General features: G+C 56.1%; 9 protein-coding genes across 9 annotated transcripts; 6 read left to right on the top strand and 3 right to left on the bottom strand.

The window, feature by feature from the left end:
* The first annotated feature begins 100 nt into the window (after positions 1-100).
* K452DRAFT_291082 (uncharacterized protein) lies at positions 101-794 on the top strand. Its single transcript, XM_033541113.1, has 3 exons — positions 101-156; positions 208-478; positions 557-794. The coding sequence occupies exons 1-2, from the start codon at positions 143-145 to the stop codon at positions 413-415; spliced, it is 222 nt and encodes a 73-aa protein (XP_033393755.1). The 5' UTR covers positions 101-142; the 3' UTR covers positions 416-478; positions 557-794.
* Positions 130-819, top strand: K452DRAFT_94338 (uncharacterized protein). The gene is made up of 2 exons (XM_033547339.1): positions 130-478; positions 557-819. Exon 2 carries the CDS (start codon positions 563-565, stop codon positions 737-739), a length of 177 nt encoding a protein of 58 aa, XP_033393754.1. The 5' UTR covers positions 130-478; positions 557-562; the 3' UTR covers positions 740-819.
* Positions 820-1,173: 354 nt separating this feature from the next.
* Positions 1,174-3,315, bottom strand: K452DRAFT_256840 (uncharacterized protein). Its single transcript, XM_033538414.1, has 2 exons — positions 3,140-3,315; positions 1,174-3,088 (listed from the first exon to the last, which is right to left on the bottom strand). Exons 1-2 carry the CDS (start codon positions 3,158-3,160, stop codon positions 1,604-1,606), a joined length of 1,506 nt encoding a protein of 501 aa, XP_033393753.1. The 5' UTR covers positions 3,161-3,315; the 3' UTR covers positions 1,174-1,603.
* A 179-nt stretch (positions 3,316-3,494) lies between these two features.
* Positions 3,495-6,407, top strand: K452DRAFT_277733 (uncharacterized protein; the record flags this gene model as incomplete). Its single annotated transcript, XM_033539336.1, has 4 exons — positions 3,495-3,647; positions 3,698-3,985; positions 4,035-4,144; positions 4,197-6,407. 4 exons carry the CDS (start codon positions 3,495-3,497, stop codon positions 6,160-6,162), a joined length of 2,517 nt encoding a protein of 838 aa, XP_033393752.1. The 3' UTR covers positions 6,163-6,407.
* A 25-nt stretch (positions 6,408-6,432) lies between these two features.
* Positions 6,433-6,801, bottom strand: K452DRAFT_361517 (uncharacterized protein; the record flags this gene model as incomplete). Its single annotated transcript, XM_033546430.1, has 1 exon — positions 6,433-6,801. The coding sequence occupies one exon, from the start codon at positions 6,799-6,801 to the stop codon at positions 6,433-6,435; it is 369 nt and encodes a 122-aa protein (XP_033393751.1).
* Positions 6,802-7,740: 939 nt separating this feature from the next.
* Positions 7,741-9,211, top strand: K452DRAFT_311820 (uncharacterized protein; the record flags this gene model as incomplete). The annotated part of the gene is made up of 3 exons (XM_033543467.1): positions 7,741-7,814; positions 7,907-8,071; positions 8,143-9,211. The coding sequence occupies 3 exons, from the start codon at positions 7,741-7,743 to the stop codon at positions 9,209-9,211; spliced, it is 1,308 nt and encodes a 435-aa protein (XP_033393750.1).
* A 513-nt stretch (positions 9,212-9,724) lies between these two features.
* Positions 9,725-10,283, bottom strand: K452DRAFT_291075 (uncharacterized protein). The gene has a single exon (XM_033541112.1). It carries the CDS (start codon positions 10,009-10,011, stop codon positions 9,832-9,834), a length of 180 nt encoding a protein of 59 aa, XP_033393749.1. The 5' UTR covers positions 10,012-10,283; the 3' UTR covers positions 9,725-9,831.
* A 245-nt stretch (positions 10,284-10,528) lies between these two features.
* Positions 10,529-13,448, top strand: K452DRAFT_291074 (uncharacterized protein). Its single transcript, XM_033541111.1, has 2 exons — positions 10,529-11,271; positions 11,351-13,448. Exons 1-2 carry the CDS (start codon positions 10,979-10,981, stop codon positions 13,002-13,004), a joined length of 1,947 nt encoding a protein of 648 aa, XP_033393748.1. The 5' UTR covers positions 10,529-10,978; the 3' UTR covers positions 13,005-13,448.
* Positions 13,449-14,138: 690 nt separating this feature from the next.
* On the top strand, positions 14,139-15,932 carry K452DRAFT_234879 (uncharacterized protein; the record flags this gene model as incomplete). The annotated part of the gene is made up of 4 exons (XM_033537389.1): positions 14,139-14,525; positions 14,703-15,173; positions 15,264-15,680; positions 15,723-15,932. 4 exons carry the CDS (start codon positions 14,139-14,141, stop codon positions 15,930-15,932), a joined length of 1,485 nt encoding a protein of 494 aa, XP_033393747.1.
* Between the last annotated feature and the right edge of the window lie 51 nt (positions 15,933-15,983).

Here is a 15,983-nt window from a genome sequence, read left to right as displayed (position 1 = left end):
CGGCATAGCTGGCATCTGCGGAGTTGGCAGCATTTCGGGAGGAGCTGTCTGATGAACCCCCAAGCGAGACGAAGCTTGAAGCTTCTTCCAACGTCATGCAACGCGCCGCCCTCTGCCAACTCAGTCCTGCCCATCCCGAATCATGTCGCTCTGGCAGTGCGTTGGTCGCCCGATTTGCCCTTGCCCACGCTGACCTTTGCCCTTCAGGAAATACCGCGCCACGGCCCCCAAAACCCGCCTCTTGCTGGGCGTGGGCCTGATGGCTTACGGCGCCTTTGGCCTGTTCGCCAGCGACGAGGCCGAGAAGGCTTTCAACATGGTCCCTACCGAAGAAGAAAAGAAGAGATTGGACAGCGCCATGCCCAAAATCCACATCGTGGACCAGGACGACAAGCCGCTAGGAAGCATTCGGTAATCTAGAGGAAGACCTGCGTGCAAATAGGCGCAAAAGCAAGCGCGTAGCGCTCTGGAAAATACTGTAGGTCCATGGTGCATGTATGCCAAGTAGTAGTGAATGAAAGAACTCGACGCCGGGCAGTACTAATTGATATCGCAGCCTTGAATGATCGGAGATGAGATTACAAAGCCGAATCGTGGATCTCGACATCATCCGCAGCATCACGCTGTGTATTGCTATGCCTTTATTATAGAGGTGGGTGTTCTGAATATCACTACAATTCATCCAAAGGCCCCAAAGTTCTCTCTGCAAGTCCTCCGCTTCATGACAGCCAATCTCTAGCCTCGCTGCGTTGTTGTAGATGTAGCTACTGCTGCAATCAAATTATGTTAACCTTGCTGCTGTGCCAATATTATCTTCTCATGCAACGAGCGGCACTCTTATGTCGGCCTTTTTAAGTCACTACCAAGAGTTTTCGCATGAGAAATCTCTATACGGGAAACTGTTAACTTCAAATCCCGTTGAGCCTATATAGAGATCAGAGCTCATACTAACGTCCGCCACCGTCGACCGAGATTCACCGTTCAGCGAGATATGGAACAATACAAGCAGTCTCTACGGACTACTCCTGGCTAGCTACAAGCCTAAATCCTAGATACGAGTAAAAAGGTCTTAGAGCACATATATACTATAAACAACATAACTGAATATCTTCTTCAGCTCCGTACAAGCATCATTATTTCCTTAGGCGGCGAATCGCGCTTAACGTTGAGGGACGTTACTCCACCAGATCTATAAGTGCAGATATCTACAGTATATTGACATTCCATCTATCCGAAGTGCATGAGCCCCACGTCCAAGCTTGCTCTAAAACGCCTACCATTTATCTAAGGGCACAACGATACGTCTCAAACGCCCATGCAGCCATCTCGACGCCATTCTTACACCGGGGAAAATGGTAAAATTAGGCGCGCGTAAATCGTAAAAACGACATGGAACAAAAGCTCGCCGCACGCCCCTGTCCCGACCTAACCCCGTCCGCTATGCCATGCATCATTTGTATATCGTCTTACCTCCTAGAACATGCTTTCCAATCATACCGGGTCTCCTACTCCCTAAACTCCTTCATCCTTTATTCGCCAAAATCGTACAGGCGATAAACAGACTTCTGGATCTGTATTTTGCCTGTTCGTGCACTTGGCGTTTTTACTTGCTCTTACCTTCTTGCTTGCCCTGCTTCGACTTGGCCAACTTCTCGCTCATGTACTTCCAGCCGCGCAGTGGGCCCGCGGTCAGCAGTCCCTTTGCTGATTGCACTGTGCTGGGCCACTTGACTGTCAACTGCACCGCATCGCTCACCTTGTCGCGGAGGTCTGACTCGGAGGCGACGCGCTGCTCGAAATCTCCACCCTGGCGCTTCTTGAACGACTCGCTGTCGTCGTCCTTGGCCGCTTCGAGCATTTTCTGGAACTCGGTGCCCGAGATGCCGTACTGTCGTTGGTACGCAAAGTAGATCTTTTGCCGGAAGGACTTGGGCAGCCGGCGCACCATGTTGCCCCGCTTGACTGGGTCCATATCTTGCTCCATTGTGACATCGACGCCTGGTGGCGTATCAACTTCCCAGCCAGGCGTCTTGACTCGCGAATCGGTGTGTGTCGTGTTGGGTAGAGTATCGAGCAGAGGATTGTAGAGACGCCGGAAGTTGCGCAGCTGGTGTGTTACTATGTTTGCGACCTTGTGAGGGTTCTCCGAACCGTAGGTCATCCGGGGGTCTCCCATGTAGCTGAGACCCGCAATTGCGTTGAAGAGCTGCTGCTCGGTAAACTTTCCAGGCAGCATCAGCAGCGCAGCGCGCACAGCGGATATCAAGTTCACTTGGTTCGCGAGTCTGATGCGCGCGTCGTCACGCAGGATTTTGACTGGTTTTTGTAGGCGACCGGCTAGGTAGAGGGTGTCCCATTCGGAAAGATCACGGTAGAGAGTGTTGAGGTTGACAACACCATACTTGATCATAGTCCCGTTCACAGTGATGAAGGGATTGAAGTAAACACCTGCGCCCAGCCGGTCCTGCACTTGGGAGACTGCCCAAGACCCAGCGGTGCCAAGAAAGGAGTAGTGGTCGCGATGTTGTTGCAGGTTTAGCGAATGCCAGTGCTGCGTATATGTGACGCCGAAAATAAAGTCGATGACCTTCTGGCCGCCTTCCTGCCACTTTTTAATCGCTTCGGGTGGGTTGGGATGCGGAGAAAGCGAGCCGGACGAACTACTCTCGCTACTTTGCGGGAAGACGCCGGAACCGTAGGCAAAGGCGTAGCGGATGGGCGCACGGAATTGCCATATTATTTGCCTGAGGGCATCGGTGAAATCGTGGTTCATCTCCACCATGTGTTGGTTGAGTCCAAAGTCGCGGCCCGCTGGCAAGTCGTGGAAAGTTTTGACATCGTGATGGCCATCCTCCCAGCCGTCGGGTAACGAAGTATTGATGGATGAGGCGTTGGTGGCGGTTGGCGCTTCGCGTTTCGATTTAGATATGGAGGGAGAGGTCGGTTGCGAGTCGGACTGCGGGGTGCTTGCGGGGGAGGAATTCGAGGCATAAGCTCTGCGCCGCATGCATTGCGGATGGCGACGAAAGGCCAGCGGATAGCGATGCATGATGCAACCTGCGGTGAGGGATTGCAGGCCCCTGGCAGACTGCTGTCATTAACGTGGGTTGATAGAGTGGAATGCGCCGGCTTAACCTACGGAGCTTTGTCGAAGAGCCATTGTGCGCGCAGAAAGTGGTGGAGAGAGGGGCTCAAGTTTACCAGTTACCGGCGGGCGGGGAAGGCAGCAAGGGTGAGCAAAGGCACAGCCATGTATGGGTTGAAGGAGTGGAAAGGAGCACACAGAGACAGCTAGTGGTGAAAGGTGCCAACCGGTGTCCACGAGCTAGTTGTTGCGCAGGAAGGAAACTGACTAAGATGAAGTCAGAGCTCAAAGCTCGGCGAGTCGCGCCGAATTCCATCCATGTTGTTTACCTCCGGACCCTTCCATCAACAACACATTCAACGTCACTCGCATTGCTACCCACTCCTCTCCGCGCCGCAGACCGCACGCCATGGCTGCTCCCGACGACGTCGCCAGTTTTGTCGGTCGCGTCGCGACTTTCGAGGCGCCCAAGCAATTAACCAAACGACGCGCATCCTCCACCACCAAGAGAAAGGCGCCGACTACCGTTTCCTGGCCGCATACCGCCCCTTCCGTAGAAGACGTGAGTAATTGTGCATGCATGCTTGACCAAAATATCTGACGCACTTCTAGCTCGCGCGCGCTGGTTTCTACTATACGCCGACTGCCAGCAATCCCGACAATGTAACCTGCTTTTCGTGCCATCGCAAGCTCGATGGATGGGAGCCCGAGGACAACCCAGCCCTCGAACACTTGACACATGCGCCTGAATGCGCGTGGGCAATCAATACTTCTGTAATGCACCTGCCGGTGGAGGAATTGGAGGATCCATTGAGCGAAAGGATGACCGTTGCGAGGACGGCTACATTCCTCAACTGGCCGCATGAGGACAAGAAAGGATGGAAGTGCAAGACGAAGAAGGTATGACGCGCAATGTCCGTTGCGAACCACTTGACTAATATTGCCATAGATGGCCGAGGCTGGATGGTGTTTTGATCCTAGCCCGGATTATGAGGATGGTGTTACTTGTTTCTACTGCTTGCTGTCCCTTGACGGGTGGGAGCCCAAAGATAATCCTGCGTACGTCCAAAAACCCGAATCGAGCCTTCCTTATTTTACTGACTCTGCTCAGGGAAGAGCACCACAGGAGGTCGCCCGATTGCTCCTTCTTCGCTCTTGCCGAAGACTATGCTCCTACCAGAAAGGCGACGAAAGGGAAGAGGGGACGCGCATCTACAGCTTCCAAAGCGTCGCGCTTGTCTATTCAGTCTAACAACTTTGACACTTTCTCAGACGCACCATCTTTTATGTCATTAGGCGACGACGCGGTTCGGAACGACGACAGCATTGTGACATCTGCAACTGGAGCTACGACTACCTCGATGGCGAAGGGAAAGAAGGCGACTACCAAGGCCAAATCGACTGCCAAGGGAACCAAAAAGACTACACGCGGAAAAAAGGCTACTGAGGAGTCTGAGTCTGTATTGGAGCTGGACCAGCCAACCTTGGAACCTGCTGATGCGGATGGAGACCTAACTCTTGGAGATATCGAAGCAGACGAAGGAGATAGTGCGTTGAGCACAGCAACGACCGCTTCGAAAGCAGGCCGGGGCCGGAAAACGGCAGCAAAATCTAAGAGTGCAGCAAAAGCTACGACTCGCAAAACTTCAAAAGCCAAGAAGGCTGCAGATTCTACTTTGTTGGACGAAGAGCCCGCGGAGGCAGTGGACGATGAAGCCGAATCGGAACTTCCTAAGCCCATTGGAAGAGCAACGAGAAGAACCTCACGACTGGAAGTTCAATCATACCCGGAAGTTGCACAGGCTGAGCCCGTGCCCGAGCCCGAGCCTAAAAAGCCCAAGGCAACGCGGGCAAAGGGCGGACGGAAGGACAAAGCTGTGGAAGAGTCGAGACTCAGCAATGACCAGAGCCAGCTCCAGACTGAACTGCAAGATGCGGTCGAGAAGGCCGATGAACTCGAACCACCTAAGCCCACAAGCGGCACTAAGAGGACGAGTGACGGTGCACCCAAACTCTCGGGAGTTGAGGATTCATCCATCATGGTTGTCGATGAGCCGCCAAAGCCTGCACCAAAGGCGAAGCGAGGAAGGAAGCCGAAGAAGGTGGAGGCCCCTGCGCCAGAGCCTGTTCCAGAGCCGGCTGAGGACGCAACTGTAGATGCAGAGTCTGCTACAGCACCTGCGCCCAAGGCTCCTGCTGCTGCCAAGCCTAAGCGTGGCCGAAAACCCAAAGCCCAGGCTGTCGAGGAGTCCACTATTGCGGAGCCAGAGCCAGAACCAACTCTCGACGAAATGCCCGCACCGCCACCACCCATGAAATCCTCTGCCTCCAAAGTTCCGGTCCGCAATATGGCTTCAGCACCACCTAAGGAGCCTTCGCCAGAGCCCGAGCCTGAACCAGAGTCCGAGCAAATTGCTGCACCAGAGCAAGACGAAGTACCTACACCTCATGAAGATGATCCAGAGCCCGAAGAAGATCAAGAACAAGCGCAGTCTCCTGCTCAATCTTCAAATTCCCCTGCTCCACCTCACGAACTTTCATCCTCTCCATCCGCTCAATCCTCCGACGCAGAGAACAAGCCGCCGTCCTCGCGTCCAGCATCAACTCGGCCCCCCCTCTCAGCTCGGCAAATGGGTACACGGATTCCTCTGGCAGACAGTAGCAGCACACCACAAGCTTCGCCATCAAAGCGCAATGCCAACAACGGTGGTCTTGCGTCCACGCATCCGTGGCGCCCCGTCGACCTCGAGAACGTCTTTTTGCCCTCGCCGCAGACGAAACGTATCCTTCAGCAAGGTGGCGTGTACGCTGGCACGAGCAAGGAAGACAGCGCTGATGCAGAGGAGCAAGACATGGAAGACGATGACTGGGAAGCTCTTAGCCCCGAGGAACAGATAGCCTACGTCATGCGCAGTATGACCGACCGCGAGAAGAAGATGAGCGTCGAGGAGTGGGTATACGCGCAAGCAGAGAAGGGAGAACAAAGACTGCGGGAAAAGTGTGAACGTCTGGTTGGGCTGTTTGAGACGCAAGGCACAAGGGCCATAAGAGCGGTCGAAGGTATTGATTGTGTCTGATCTGCTTGGTTGGATCGGATTATTGATGCTACAGCGCAAGTGCTATTGTGCTCGGAGAGGCGTAGAAGTTTTGGTATCATTGCGGCATCGTCTGGACTACGATGGTTAAAAAATCTGGTTTTTGGGTTGGGTATATATACAGGAAGGCCATTGGCGTTGCGGACGGGTTCCGCATGGGACAGGAGTAATACAAGGTCGTATACATTGTCCAGCGTAAGACATCATCCTCCACATTAAGCTTCAGCGCTCTACGAGCAACTAGCTCAACTCCTACGAGCTAATAAGCTCGATGGTTTCTCCCGTATCAGGAAACCCCTCAAAGGTGTATGTGCCGCCGGCCCTGCCGTCCACCAAACACTGGTCCTGGATTTGCGTGACGATATGCGCGACATCGGTGCAGGGGGAATAGTTCCCGTAGGGGCCGCAGATGGCGATAGCGGCGCCGTCGTGGTGGACCAGCGTGGTGCAATTGCTGCCAAAGTGATTTGTTTGCTCGCAGTCGCCGCCTTGGCCGCGCACCTGGTTGATGACCTCGGTGACGGCTTCGGTCGAGGGGCTGCCGTCCGTCGTCTCGCAGGTTATGCCGGCCATGACGCTAAGGGGGAGGCTGGCTGCGAGGAAGAGTGCCGTGGCGAACATCTGGTGTTGTTAGTTGTTGTTGTTGTTGTTGTTTGGTATTTGGCACGTGCTGTATAGGTGTGCTTACCTTGACAGTGGGTTGGTTTCGGAGGACGTGTTTGTATTGGGAAGACGGTGATGGCTTGCTCCAAACTAGGGATTTGCTGAGAACGACGCAGTTTATATATGGTCTCTATAGCACAGTTGCGTATGCTCCGCATAGAGAAATAGCGCCTACGTCGTATTGCATGGCTCTTGCGTAGCGTAAGTGCTTAAGGCTACCTACAATTTAGCCCCCAGGAAATGCTGTTTAGGGCCACGGCGTACGCGTGCGGGCAAGCATTTAGATACGGTGTAGAAGCATCGGAGTGGAATTCGGTGTCTGTGCCTGAGCTTCTGATTCGTAATTCGTTGCCTATATGAGAGTACAAATGTGGGGGTTTATGTGGCAACGACATGTTTTACTCCACAACGGAAGAAGTGCGGGGGGCCAAAATATAATTCACGGGGGGGACGATCAATCGTAAGTATCCAGTGTTTAGTCGCTGGCAATAATTGTGAGTGTCACCGCTAGCTTCAATCCGCTTTGCCAATCTGGAGAATAAAAGTGTGTATGTATGTACAATAGACCGGCGTCAGTAGGTATTTGATACCAGGGCCCTTCTTGGCTTGGCTTAGCGAGCTCAGCGACGGAAGAGATAGTGAGTTGAGAAAGGTGGTTGATAGGAGGAGTAGGAGGTAGTGTACATGGTGAGGTCGGGAAGTTCCGACATAGAGGTTCATGAGGGATGAAGGCTGGATTGGATGCGGGGAGGAGTCGTGACATCTCGCGGGAAGCAGCACATGCATGCTACCCGGAGGGCTATTGAGTCATAGCGAGATCGGCCATAACTCCAGTGTGTCACATCTCCCTGCCAAAAAGTTACCATTGACAACCACTCAATTGCGCAAACACCCACAATGCCCGCCTTCAACCTGCAGACCTGTGCCAGGTCAAACATTCTCGCGCTGGAGCCGTACCGGTGCGCTCGCGAGTAAGTGTCCCGCTTACGTTCCCGCAGCAATTGAGATTGGTTACCTTGATGCCGCGGGATGAGCGCAAGAGGACTGACGGCTGATGAGGCAGTGACTACAAAGATGACGGCACGAACATCCTTCTGGACGCCAACGAGAATGCTTACGGCCCCGGCTTGGCCCTCTCGGGTGACGGCAAGCTGAGCAATACGGCCAGCGACGCGGCAGAGAGGAATATTGAGGTGGACTTCTTGGGATTGAACAGATACCCCGACCCGTGAGTGTGGCATGATAGTCTGGCCATTGGACCACGCCGCAAGTTACTGACGCATGGCACTTTGTCCGCAGGCACCAAGAACCCCTCAAGCAGCTCCTCTGCAACCTGCGCAACACCAACACTCACACGAGCAAGTCGATCACGCCCTCCAACCTCTTCGTTGGCGTCGGGTCCGACGAGGCCATTGACGTTCTGCTGCGCGCCTTCTGCGTTCCTGGCCGCGATAAGATCCTCACCTGCCCTCCGACCTATGGCATGTACAGCGTGTCGGCTTGCGTCAACGACGTGGGTATTGTCAAGGTGCCGCTGCTCGCGGATCAGGACTTTGCGCTTGACCCGGCCAGCATAAACGCCGTGCTGAGCAGCGAGGAGGGCAAGAACATCAAGATGGTGTACATTTGCAGCCCGGGCAACCCCACGGCCGCGCTGGTGAAGAAGGAGGCTGTACAAGCCGTGCTCGAGCACCCGACATGGAACGGCGTTGTCGTCGTCGACGAGGCTTACATCGACTTTGCGCCCGAGGGCGCCTCGCTCGCGCAGTGGGTAACCGAGTGGCCGAACCTAGTGGTGATGCAAACACTATCCAAGGCCTTCGGCCTGGCAGGCATCCGTCTGGGCGCGGCCTTCACGTCGCCCGAGATTGCGCGCCTGCTCAACAGTCTGAAGGCGCCGTACAACATCAGCAACCCGACGTCGCAGATTGCGCAGGCAGCACTGGCACCGAAACACCTGGCAGTGATGCGCGCAAACGTGACCAACATCCTGACGCAGCGCGACCGGCTGCTGCGCGAGCTGCCAGGCGTGCCCGGTATCGGGCGGTTCCGCGGCGGCGCCGAGTCCAACTTCCTGCTAGTCGAGGTGCTGGACGCGCCGGCGGACCAGAGCGGCAAGCCTGACAACGAGGTTGCGCTTAAGGCGTACGAAGGCTTGGCCGAGGAGAAGGGTGTCGTTGTCCGCTTCCGTGGCAAGGAACTCGGTTGCACTGGCTGCTTACGTATCACAGTTGGTACGGAGGACGAGTGCACCCGCTTCTTGGAGAGCTTGCGCCAAGTGCTGGACAAGATTTACGCGGGCAAGACCAAGGTGGGCGGCCAGGGCGAGGAGAAGAGAGAGAAGGCTGCCAGCGGCGTTGTCGCGTAATGCGATTCCGCGCTGAGCTGAGGTGGGCGTAGATGGCTGAACGATCTAATAGACTATAAATAAAAGGAAATAGACGGGAAGATAATTGAATGCGCTCTGCCCCTTCACGGCCTGTCGAGAAGATAAGCCCACGGAACATTGCGAACACAACACGCGGCTTATAGCCAGAAGCGCTCTAGTCCCCGTCAGCCAGTCGGATAGCCAACTGCAGCCACATTTCGGAACGCGCAATCGCGAAAGTATTGCGATAAAGGCATAGCGGAAGCCTAGTATATTGGAGAAGCTTAGCGGTGCGTTGGTTGCTTTTGGGGAGTTCAGTGAGTGGATGGGATGATGACGAGTGGTGGGCTAAAGATAGTACAGCAGCATGCATGGCCGGGGCGGTTGAAATGTCGGATCGGTAGACGGAGCTCTCAGGCTGAGGGGAAGCATCATCAGCGCGCGGCAAACGGGATCGGGTATTGGAAAGTAAACGGAAGCGGATGTATGCATCCGCACGCGCAAGGCAAATGCTTTTTTTTTCAGACACGTGAATAAGTAGGGTTTCCCGCTCTGGTTGTGGACGGGACGTGGACACAGTCCGGAGGACTAAGCACATAAGTATGACTGAGGCCGACCATTTACTGAGATGGGAGGCTGGGGTGCAGATCGTAGTGAGATTGGAGTGGAGGCAGGGATGGGGTGGACGGACGGACGGGCTGTGTTGTTGTGATCTCGGTGTGAGGCGGGACGGCGTGCTGTGTAAGGATGACGACGACGAGGGCATGTAAGGAGGCTCTCAGCCACCATGTAGAGTACATGGTTCGAGACAGGCCGAAAGGTGGCGGTACTTATAGAGACTAGAGCTGTTCCGTGACACGAAGAAGAGAGTATAGGCGAGTGGTTTGGTTGTACAGGACTCGTCACAGCAAGGAGGGACGGGATCCGCCCACACTCAGCCCGTGGCCGGGGGAGGGCAATGGATCTGCAACAAGCATCCGCAGCTGCATGGCATGGCATCGCATCGCATCGTGGAGGTGGGGGAGAGTGGGGGAGGAGGTTGGAGACTAGGTGGGCTTAAGTGAGATAGCAGCTAGTGTAGGTACGGGCAGTACCCCGCGTGAGCACTTCGTATCCATCTCTCTCGCAAGCGTGATGAGCAACGTTGGACAGTTGCCCGCCACACTCTGTCATGCGCTCATCACCTGCTCGAAGCCGCTTGGCGAAACAGAGGAGCCGTAGGTGCGATGCGACGCTGGGATGCTGTGAGCCGGGGCGGAGATGATGTATGTCCATTCAGTATGATGACCCCGGTCGAAGCACGTTAATTCGGCGCAGCAGCCGTCCCCTTATCAAGCCAGCCGCAACAATCACAACTCAGCGCCTTGGTCCTAGAGTCTGGATTGCGAGACAGCGCCCGCCCTATCATGAGTACACTACCCGTCATCTCCCTCTCCCCTCGCTCTCCCCAACCTCTCTCTACCTTCCCCACCCCATCTCGCGCGCGCCTCGCTACCTTGGTTCCCGCCGCTACTCCAGCCTTTTGCTATCCGCATGTGCCCTCCGACATGGTCCATGCGCTGCTATTACCGCATGCTACAACGTCGAGTCTCGATAGCGAAGGCTCCCCATAAATCCCCGCCCACTGGCCCCCTCGAGATAGATCGCGCGCTCACCCGGCTCACCCCTCCGCGGAGGTGGTGAGCGCCTTTGATCCTCCCCGCCCCAGCCACCATGTTTTTACCTCGAAGCGTTGGCAGCCCATCACCACCGGATCCCCGCACGCGCATGGAAAATCATCCTACTCTGCTCTTCAGCTGGTGGTGCACTCTTTTTTCCCTCGTCATCATCCTCTCCCGCCTGGGCGGCCGCTACATACGGACCGAGCGGCTGTTTAGAGAAGACAGAGTCATGGCCCTCAGCATCATTCCACTGTTTACGCGCATGGCCTTCGTCCATGCCATGCTACTTTACGGAACCAACAATGTCGACACCTCCAACATGACCAACCTTGACGAAATTCGGATGCGGAAAGTTGGCTCGAGGCTGGTGCTAGCTGCCCGCATCTCCTACGCCGCATTGTAAGCTGCCGCAAATGGAATGCCGCTGTCAGGGGAGGAGAGCCGGCGACGATGCTAACCAATCTCATTTACTCCACAGCATATGGACTGCCAAGCTCGGCGTCTGCGAGTTTCTTGCTAGGCTCATAGAAACGTTCTGGAAGCGCGCGTACGAAATCACTTTGCGCTGTATCCGATATTTCCTCTTCGCTACCTTCATCGCCGTCATCATTGCCACCTTGGGAGAGTGCCGCCCCTTCAACCACTATTGGCAGGTCACCCCTGACCCTGGTCCCAAGTGTAGACAGGGTTACGCGCAGCTGATCACCATGGGCGCCTGCGACATCATCACCGACATTTTGCTCATCGTATTCCCTATTCCCTTGGTCTTGAGATCGAGTCTACCCTTCAAGCGCAAGATACGCCTTGTTTTCTTGTTTTCCATGTCCGCCATCCTCATCGGAGTCACATCTGCTCGCGTCCCGAGCGTCATCAACCACCAAGGCCTCCAACAGTACCGGACCGTGCTTGCTTCGGGCGAGATCCTGGCCGCTGCCGCTGTCTCCAACGGCGTGGTTCTGGATTCGTTTTTGCGTGATCGCGGCGTAAAGAAGCACAGAAAATACAAGTTTGGCTCGACGACAGACAGCACGGAGCGGTCGTCGCAGCGCAAACCCACGCTGACCACCATGCAATGGGGCAGCGACGAGGACCTCGTCCGCGGAGTCGGCTGGCGCCTCTCACCGGAGATGGAAGCGTGCTCGACGACGATTCGCCCCGCGGCCCCCGTGGCACCTCCCTCCGAGTCAATGCACCACCACCACCACCACCACCACCACCCCAGCCGGCCGCCCGCGTTCCTCGGCAACGGATGGACCTTCCCACAAGCCCACGCCCACAGCCACGACAGCGCAGAGTCGTACTGGAAGCCCGCGGCCGCCGGCGCCGACGACCTAGACCCGGCGCCCAGCCCGCACGACCTCTCGCTGGCGTCGCACCATCCGACGCCCGAAAACCTCTCGTTCTTTGATGTCGGCGGCCTCATACAGGAGAAGCCGCGCTCCATGTCCTTGGCCAGCGGTTTGCCGACCAGCGCCCCACCACCGCTGCGAGGCCCCTCCCCGCCGCCGCAGCAGCAGCAACAGCAGCGCAGAGGCTCGCGCGTACTGCTCCAGGACCTGAGTGGCCTGGCATTCGGCAGCCACCACCACCACAACCGTCATCGCAAGGCGGCGTCTCCGCGGCCATGGTCGATGCGCGAGGGCGAGTGCTTCGAGCTCGCGCCGCGGGACGGGGAGGACCTAGGGCTGGGTCTGAACCTGGGGCTCGGCCGCAGAGGGAGCCAGTCGACGGGGATGGTGGAGCGCAGCGGTGGGGGCGCGGGCCAGGCGCTCGGCGGCCTGCCGCGCTTGCAGGATGTGGGCGGGCTGTTGGGGGGTGCGGGTGCGGGGGAGGAGGGGGAGGCGGGGCTGGGGCGCCGCTCCGATGAGCACGTCTTTTCGCGCGTCGTGGACCAGACCGTGTCGTTTCCGGTGTCGCCGCTGGGAGGGCATGCGCGGATGGGTGTTCTGGGTGGCGGCGCGGGGGTTGGGGGACGGGAGGGCGGTAGGGGCGGAGAGGTGCAAGAGGGGGAGGGAGAGGAGGAGGAGAGGACGATGCCAGATGATGAAGCTGCCCATACGCACCTGAGCGACGACGACCGGAATGATACCACGCACGACGACGACCACCACCACCACCGCGCCGCGACGTGACGTGACGTGACGACACCAGCCCTTTACCATTTCTAAACATCCTTTCTGATCTCAGCATACGCATACGCATACGACACACGCACACGATACACGCATACGATACACGTATACGACACACGACGACCATACCCATACCCCTTTCTTGCTCTTCAGCGCCTTCGTTCCGATACCCTGCCCACTACACATTAGAAGGACGCCAGCGTCTTCAACGTCTTGATTAAATCTTGAGTTTTCTGGTTTTTGGGATATCCTGTTCCGCGCCATAGGGGGTTGGCTTTGCTTTGCTTTGCTTTGCTTTGCTTTGCTTTGCTTTGCTTTGCTTTTCTTTTCTTTTCTTTTGGGATTGCGGGGCGGTCGTTTGATTAGTTTAATCGTGTTTTGGGATTGGGTTTGTGGTGGCATTGTGGTTTGGAGGCTGTTAAAATGGGTTGTAATGGGAGGGTGGCAAAGGGTTGCTGTATCTTTATTGTTATGCCATGTGCTTCTTGTTGTGATTGAGGTTATGGAGGGAGGCTTTTTGCTTGCATTTTGACGGGATTGAGGGGTTTGGTGGTTGGTTGTGGGAATGCCTGCTTGGCTGGGTAGCGGTGGTGTGGCTGGCGGACCTTGTCTTTTTAAAAAGTAATTTTTTTTTAGCTCTGCTTGGCTTGACTTTAACGGATCACGCATCATCATGATCTGTAAAAAGGAGGGGGTCAATGTGAGTGTTTGGAGAGTGCAATGCAATGATGATTGTGTAGTTAGTTGGCGCTAGGTGCAGTACTATGTTTAGACCGTGACTAATCGATGTGGGGAAAGTGACGGCGTTGTGGTGACGGGACCATGTCACTTCCCGCAGTCTCACGTCCATGGTGATCACAGCGATCGCGTGCAGACCTGTCAATGCCAACGGGCGCCGAATCGGTTCTGGGAAAGAGAAGGAGGCCGTTGCAGCTGCCTCCGCCGAAGAATGCCGATTCTGTCACTCACCACGACGACTTGGTCTGCGACGGCAGCAGTCACCACCCCGCAACTCACAATGATTCCTTGAACTCGACCGCCGCCTCTTCTCCCCCACAACCCTCCGAACCTCCTCTTCTTTTCTCCCCGCCGCGCAGGCATGCCGTCGCAAGGAGGCCGTCGGCACCTCGAAACATGACGCCGCGCACCACCGACCCCGTCCGCCTCGAGCTCGCTCGTCAGTTCCGCGCTCGCCTCTCCGTAAAGCGCGATTACGACAGCCTCCATGAACAATGCCCGTCGCACCTCCAGCATTTCGAAACTTCCCCCGAGGCCGCGACCAATGCCGCTCACCGACACATTCATTCCATCTTTCCCTTTACCGAAGTCCCGCACCACTGGTTCCGCCTGTACACCGAGGGTAGTTGTTGGCAAGCTGTCGAGATACTCGAGGCTAGGGGCCGCAAGCGGTCGCAAGACTGGCTCTTTGACATTGTCAATGTCTTAGACCGGGCGAAGATCATAGCCGGTGCCGTGGGCAGGCTTGAGGACATTGAGTGGCTTTTTGCCCGGCTTACCGAGGTCCTGGATGAGGACAACGAATGCAGGCGCCAGGAGGCCGTCATGGCTCGGCCGATGACATTTGATTTGGTTGAGCGGCCTGCGAAGAAGTCCAAGGCGTCGGAAGAGCGCATCCTCAGCGAAAACCAGAACCCCGCAGGTGCTTCCAACTCTGAGAAAGTCCTCAGCCAAACCAAGGCAGATAGCCCCAGGGAACCATCCAGCCCTCAGCAGGCGCCCAACCCTACCATTGTGCGCACTCCTGAGCAGAAATCAAGCTCTACGGAAGTACGAGGCCACAGAAGGGTGCCTACCCTTGACTTCGATGTCCCGGACAGATTTCCCGACCATACTCTTCATGCACCGAATCTCCGCTTTCCAATCCCCAGACGCCACAACTTAAGTATGACAACTTTCCAGGAACACTTAGACATCGCGAAAGCGAAAAAGGCTGATGATGTCGACCTACCGACTCCTCTTGTTCTTACTGGCGCCCTGGAACACTGGCCTGCCTTGTCTGAGCGACCATGGAGCGATCCGCACTATCTACTTAGCAAGACGCTTGGAGGGCGTCGTCTTGTGCCAATTGAGACCGGAAAGCACTACATGGCTGCTGGCTGGGGCCAAGGCTTAATCTCCTTTGGAGAATTTATGGAGGAGTATGTTCTGGTTGATGATACTGACGATGAGGATTCCGAGGAGAGCGAAGAGGACGCTGACGAAGGCGCCACCGGGAACAACCCCTGGACTGGCGAAGAGATCGAGCTTCCAGACAGTGATGGCGAAGCCGCTGCTGACGAGAGTATAAGCAGCGAAAGCTCTTCTGGTGGAAAAACTGGTTATCTCGCGCAGCATGACCTCTTCGCCCAAATCCCGTCATTGCGCGCTGACATCGCCATTCCTGACTACTGCCACACGGACGCGCCACCTGCTCCGCCTCCACCTTTCGTCAATCGTGTTGACAAAGTCGAAGAGCCCCAGTTGAATGCCTGGTTTGGACCCGCAAACACCGTATCACCTGTTCACACTGATCCATACCACAACATATTCGCGCAAGTTGTCGGCAGCAAGTACGTGCGCCTGTACGCGCCGAGCGAGCGCGAGAACCTGTATCCCCGGCGCAACGGCCAGGACATTGTACCCATGGAGAACAACAGCAACATTGACATTGGCGAGGTCATGGAGCTGTTTGAGGGCTGGAGCGACTCGCACCGGAAGATTGGCAAAGCGAAGCCGATGGATCAGCGCGAGTTTGATAAGCTCGAGAAGCGGCGTCGCGTGTTCGAGGAGAAGTATCCCAGGTTCAAGAATGCGAAGTACGTGGAGACGGTCCTGGGACCGGGCGAGTGTTTGTATATCCCCATTGGCTGGTGGCACTATGTCAGGAGCTTGAGCCCGAGCTTCAGTGTCAGCTTCTGGTGGAACTGAGCGTAAAAGCTGTCGGGACATTGTGGCTGCTGCTGCAATGGCCGTTCTGGA

The sequence above is a fragment of the Aplosporella prunicola genome (genome assembly GCF_010093885.1).
Source record: "Aplosporella prunicola CBS 121167 unplaced genomic scaffold K452scaffold_25, whole genome shotgun sequence".
NCBI classification, from domain to species: Eukaryota; Fungi; Ascomycota; class Dothideomycetes; order Botryosphaeriales; family Aplosporellaceae; genus Aplosporella; species Aplosporella prunicola.
This window is presented reverse-complemented; position numbering and strand designations above follow the sequence as displayed.

What these genes read in the sequence shown, in the direction of transcription:
- K452DRAFT_94338 (XM_033547339.1), top strand. Translation starts at nt 563, where the DNA reads ATGATCGGAGATGAGATTACAAAGCCGAATCGTGGATCTCGACATCAT.
- K452DRAFT_256840 (XM_033538414.1), bottom strand. Translation starts at nt 3,160, where the DNA reads ATGGCTCTTCGACAAAGCTCC. An exon ending in TGGCTCTTCGACAAAGCTCC is followed by an intron (nt 3,089 to 3,139) that starts GTAGGTTAAGCC and finishes TAATGACAGCAG; the next exon opens with TCTGCCAGGGGCCTGCAATC.
- K452DRAFT_291075 (XM_033541112.1), bottom strand. Translation starts at nt 10,011, where the DNA reads ATGTACTCTACATGGTGGCTGAGAGCCTCCTTACATGCCCTCGTCGTC.
- K452DRAFT_291074 (XM_033541111.1), top strand. Translation starts at nt 10,979, where the DNA reads ATGGAAAATCATCCTACTCTGCTCTTCAGCTGGTGGTGCACTCTTTTT. An exon ending in CGCATCTCCTACGCCGCATT is followed by an intron (nt 11,272 to 11,350) that starts GTAAGCTGCCGC and finishes TTTACTCCACAG; the next exon opens with CATATGGACTGCCAAGCTCG.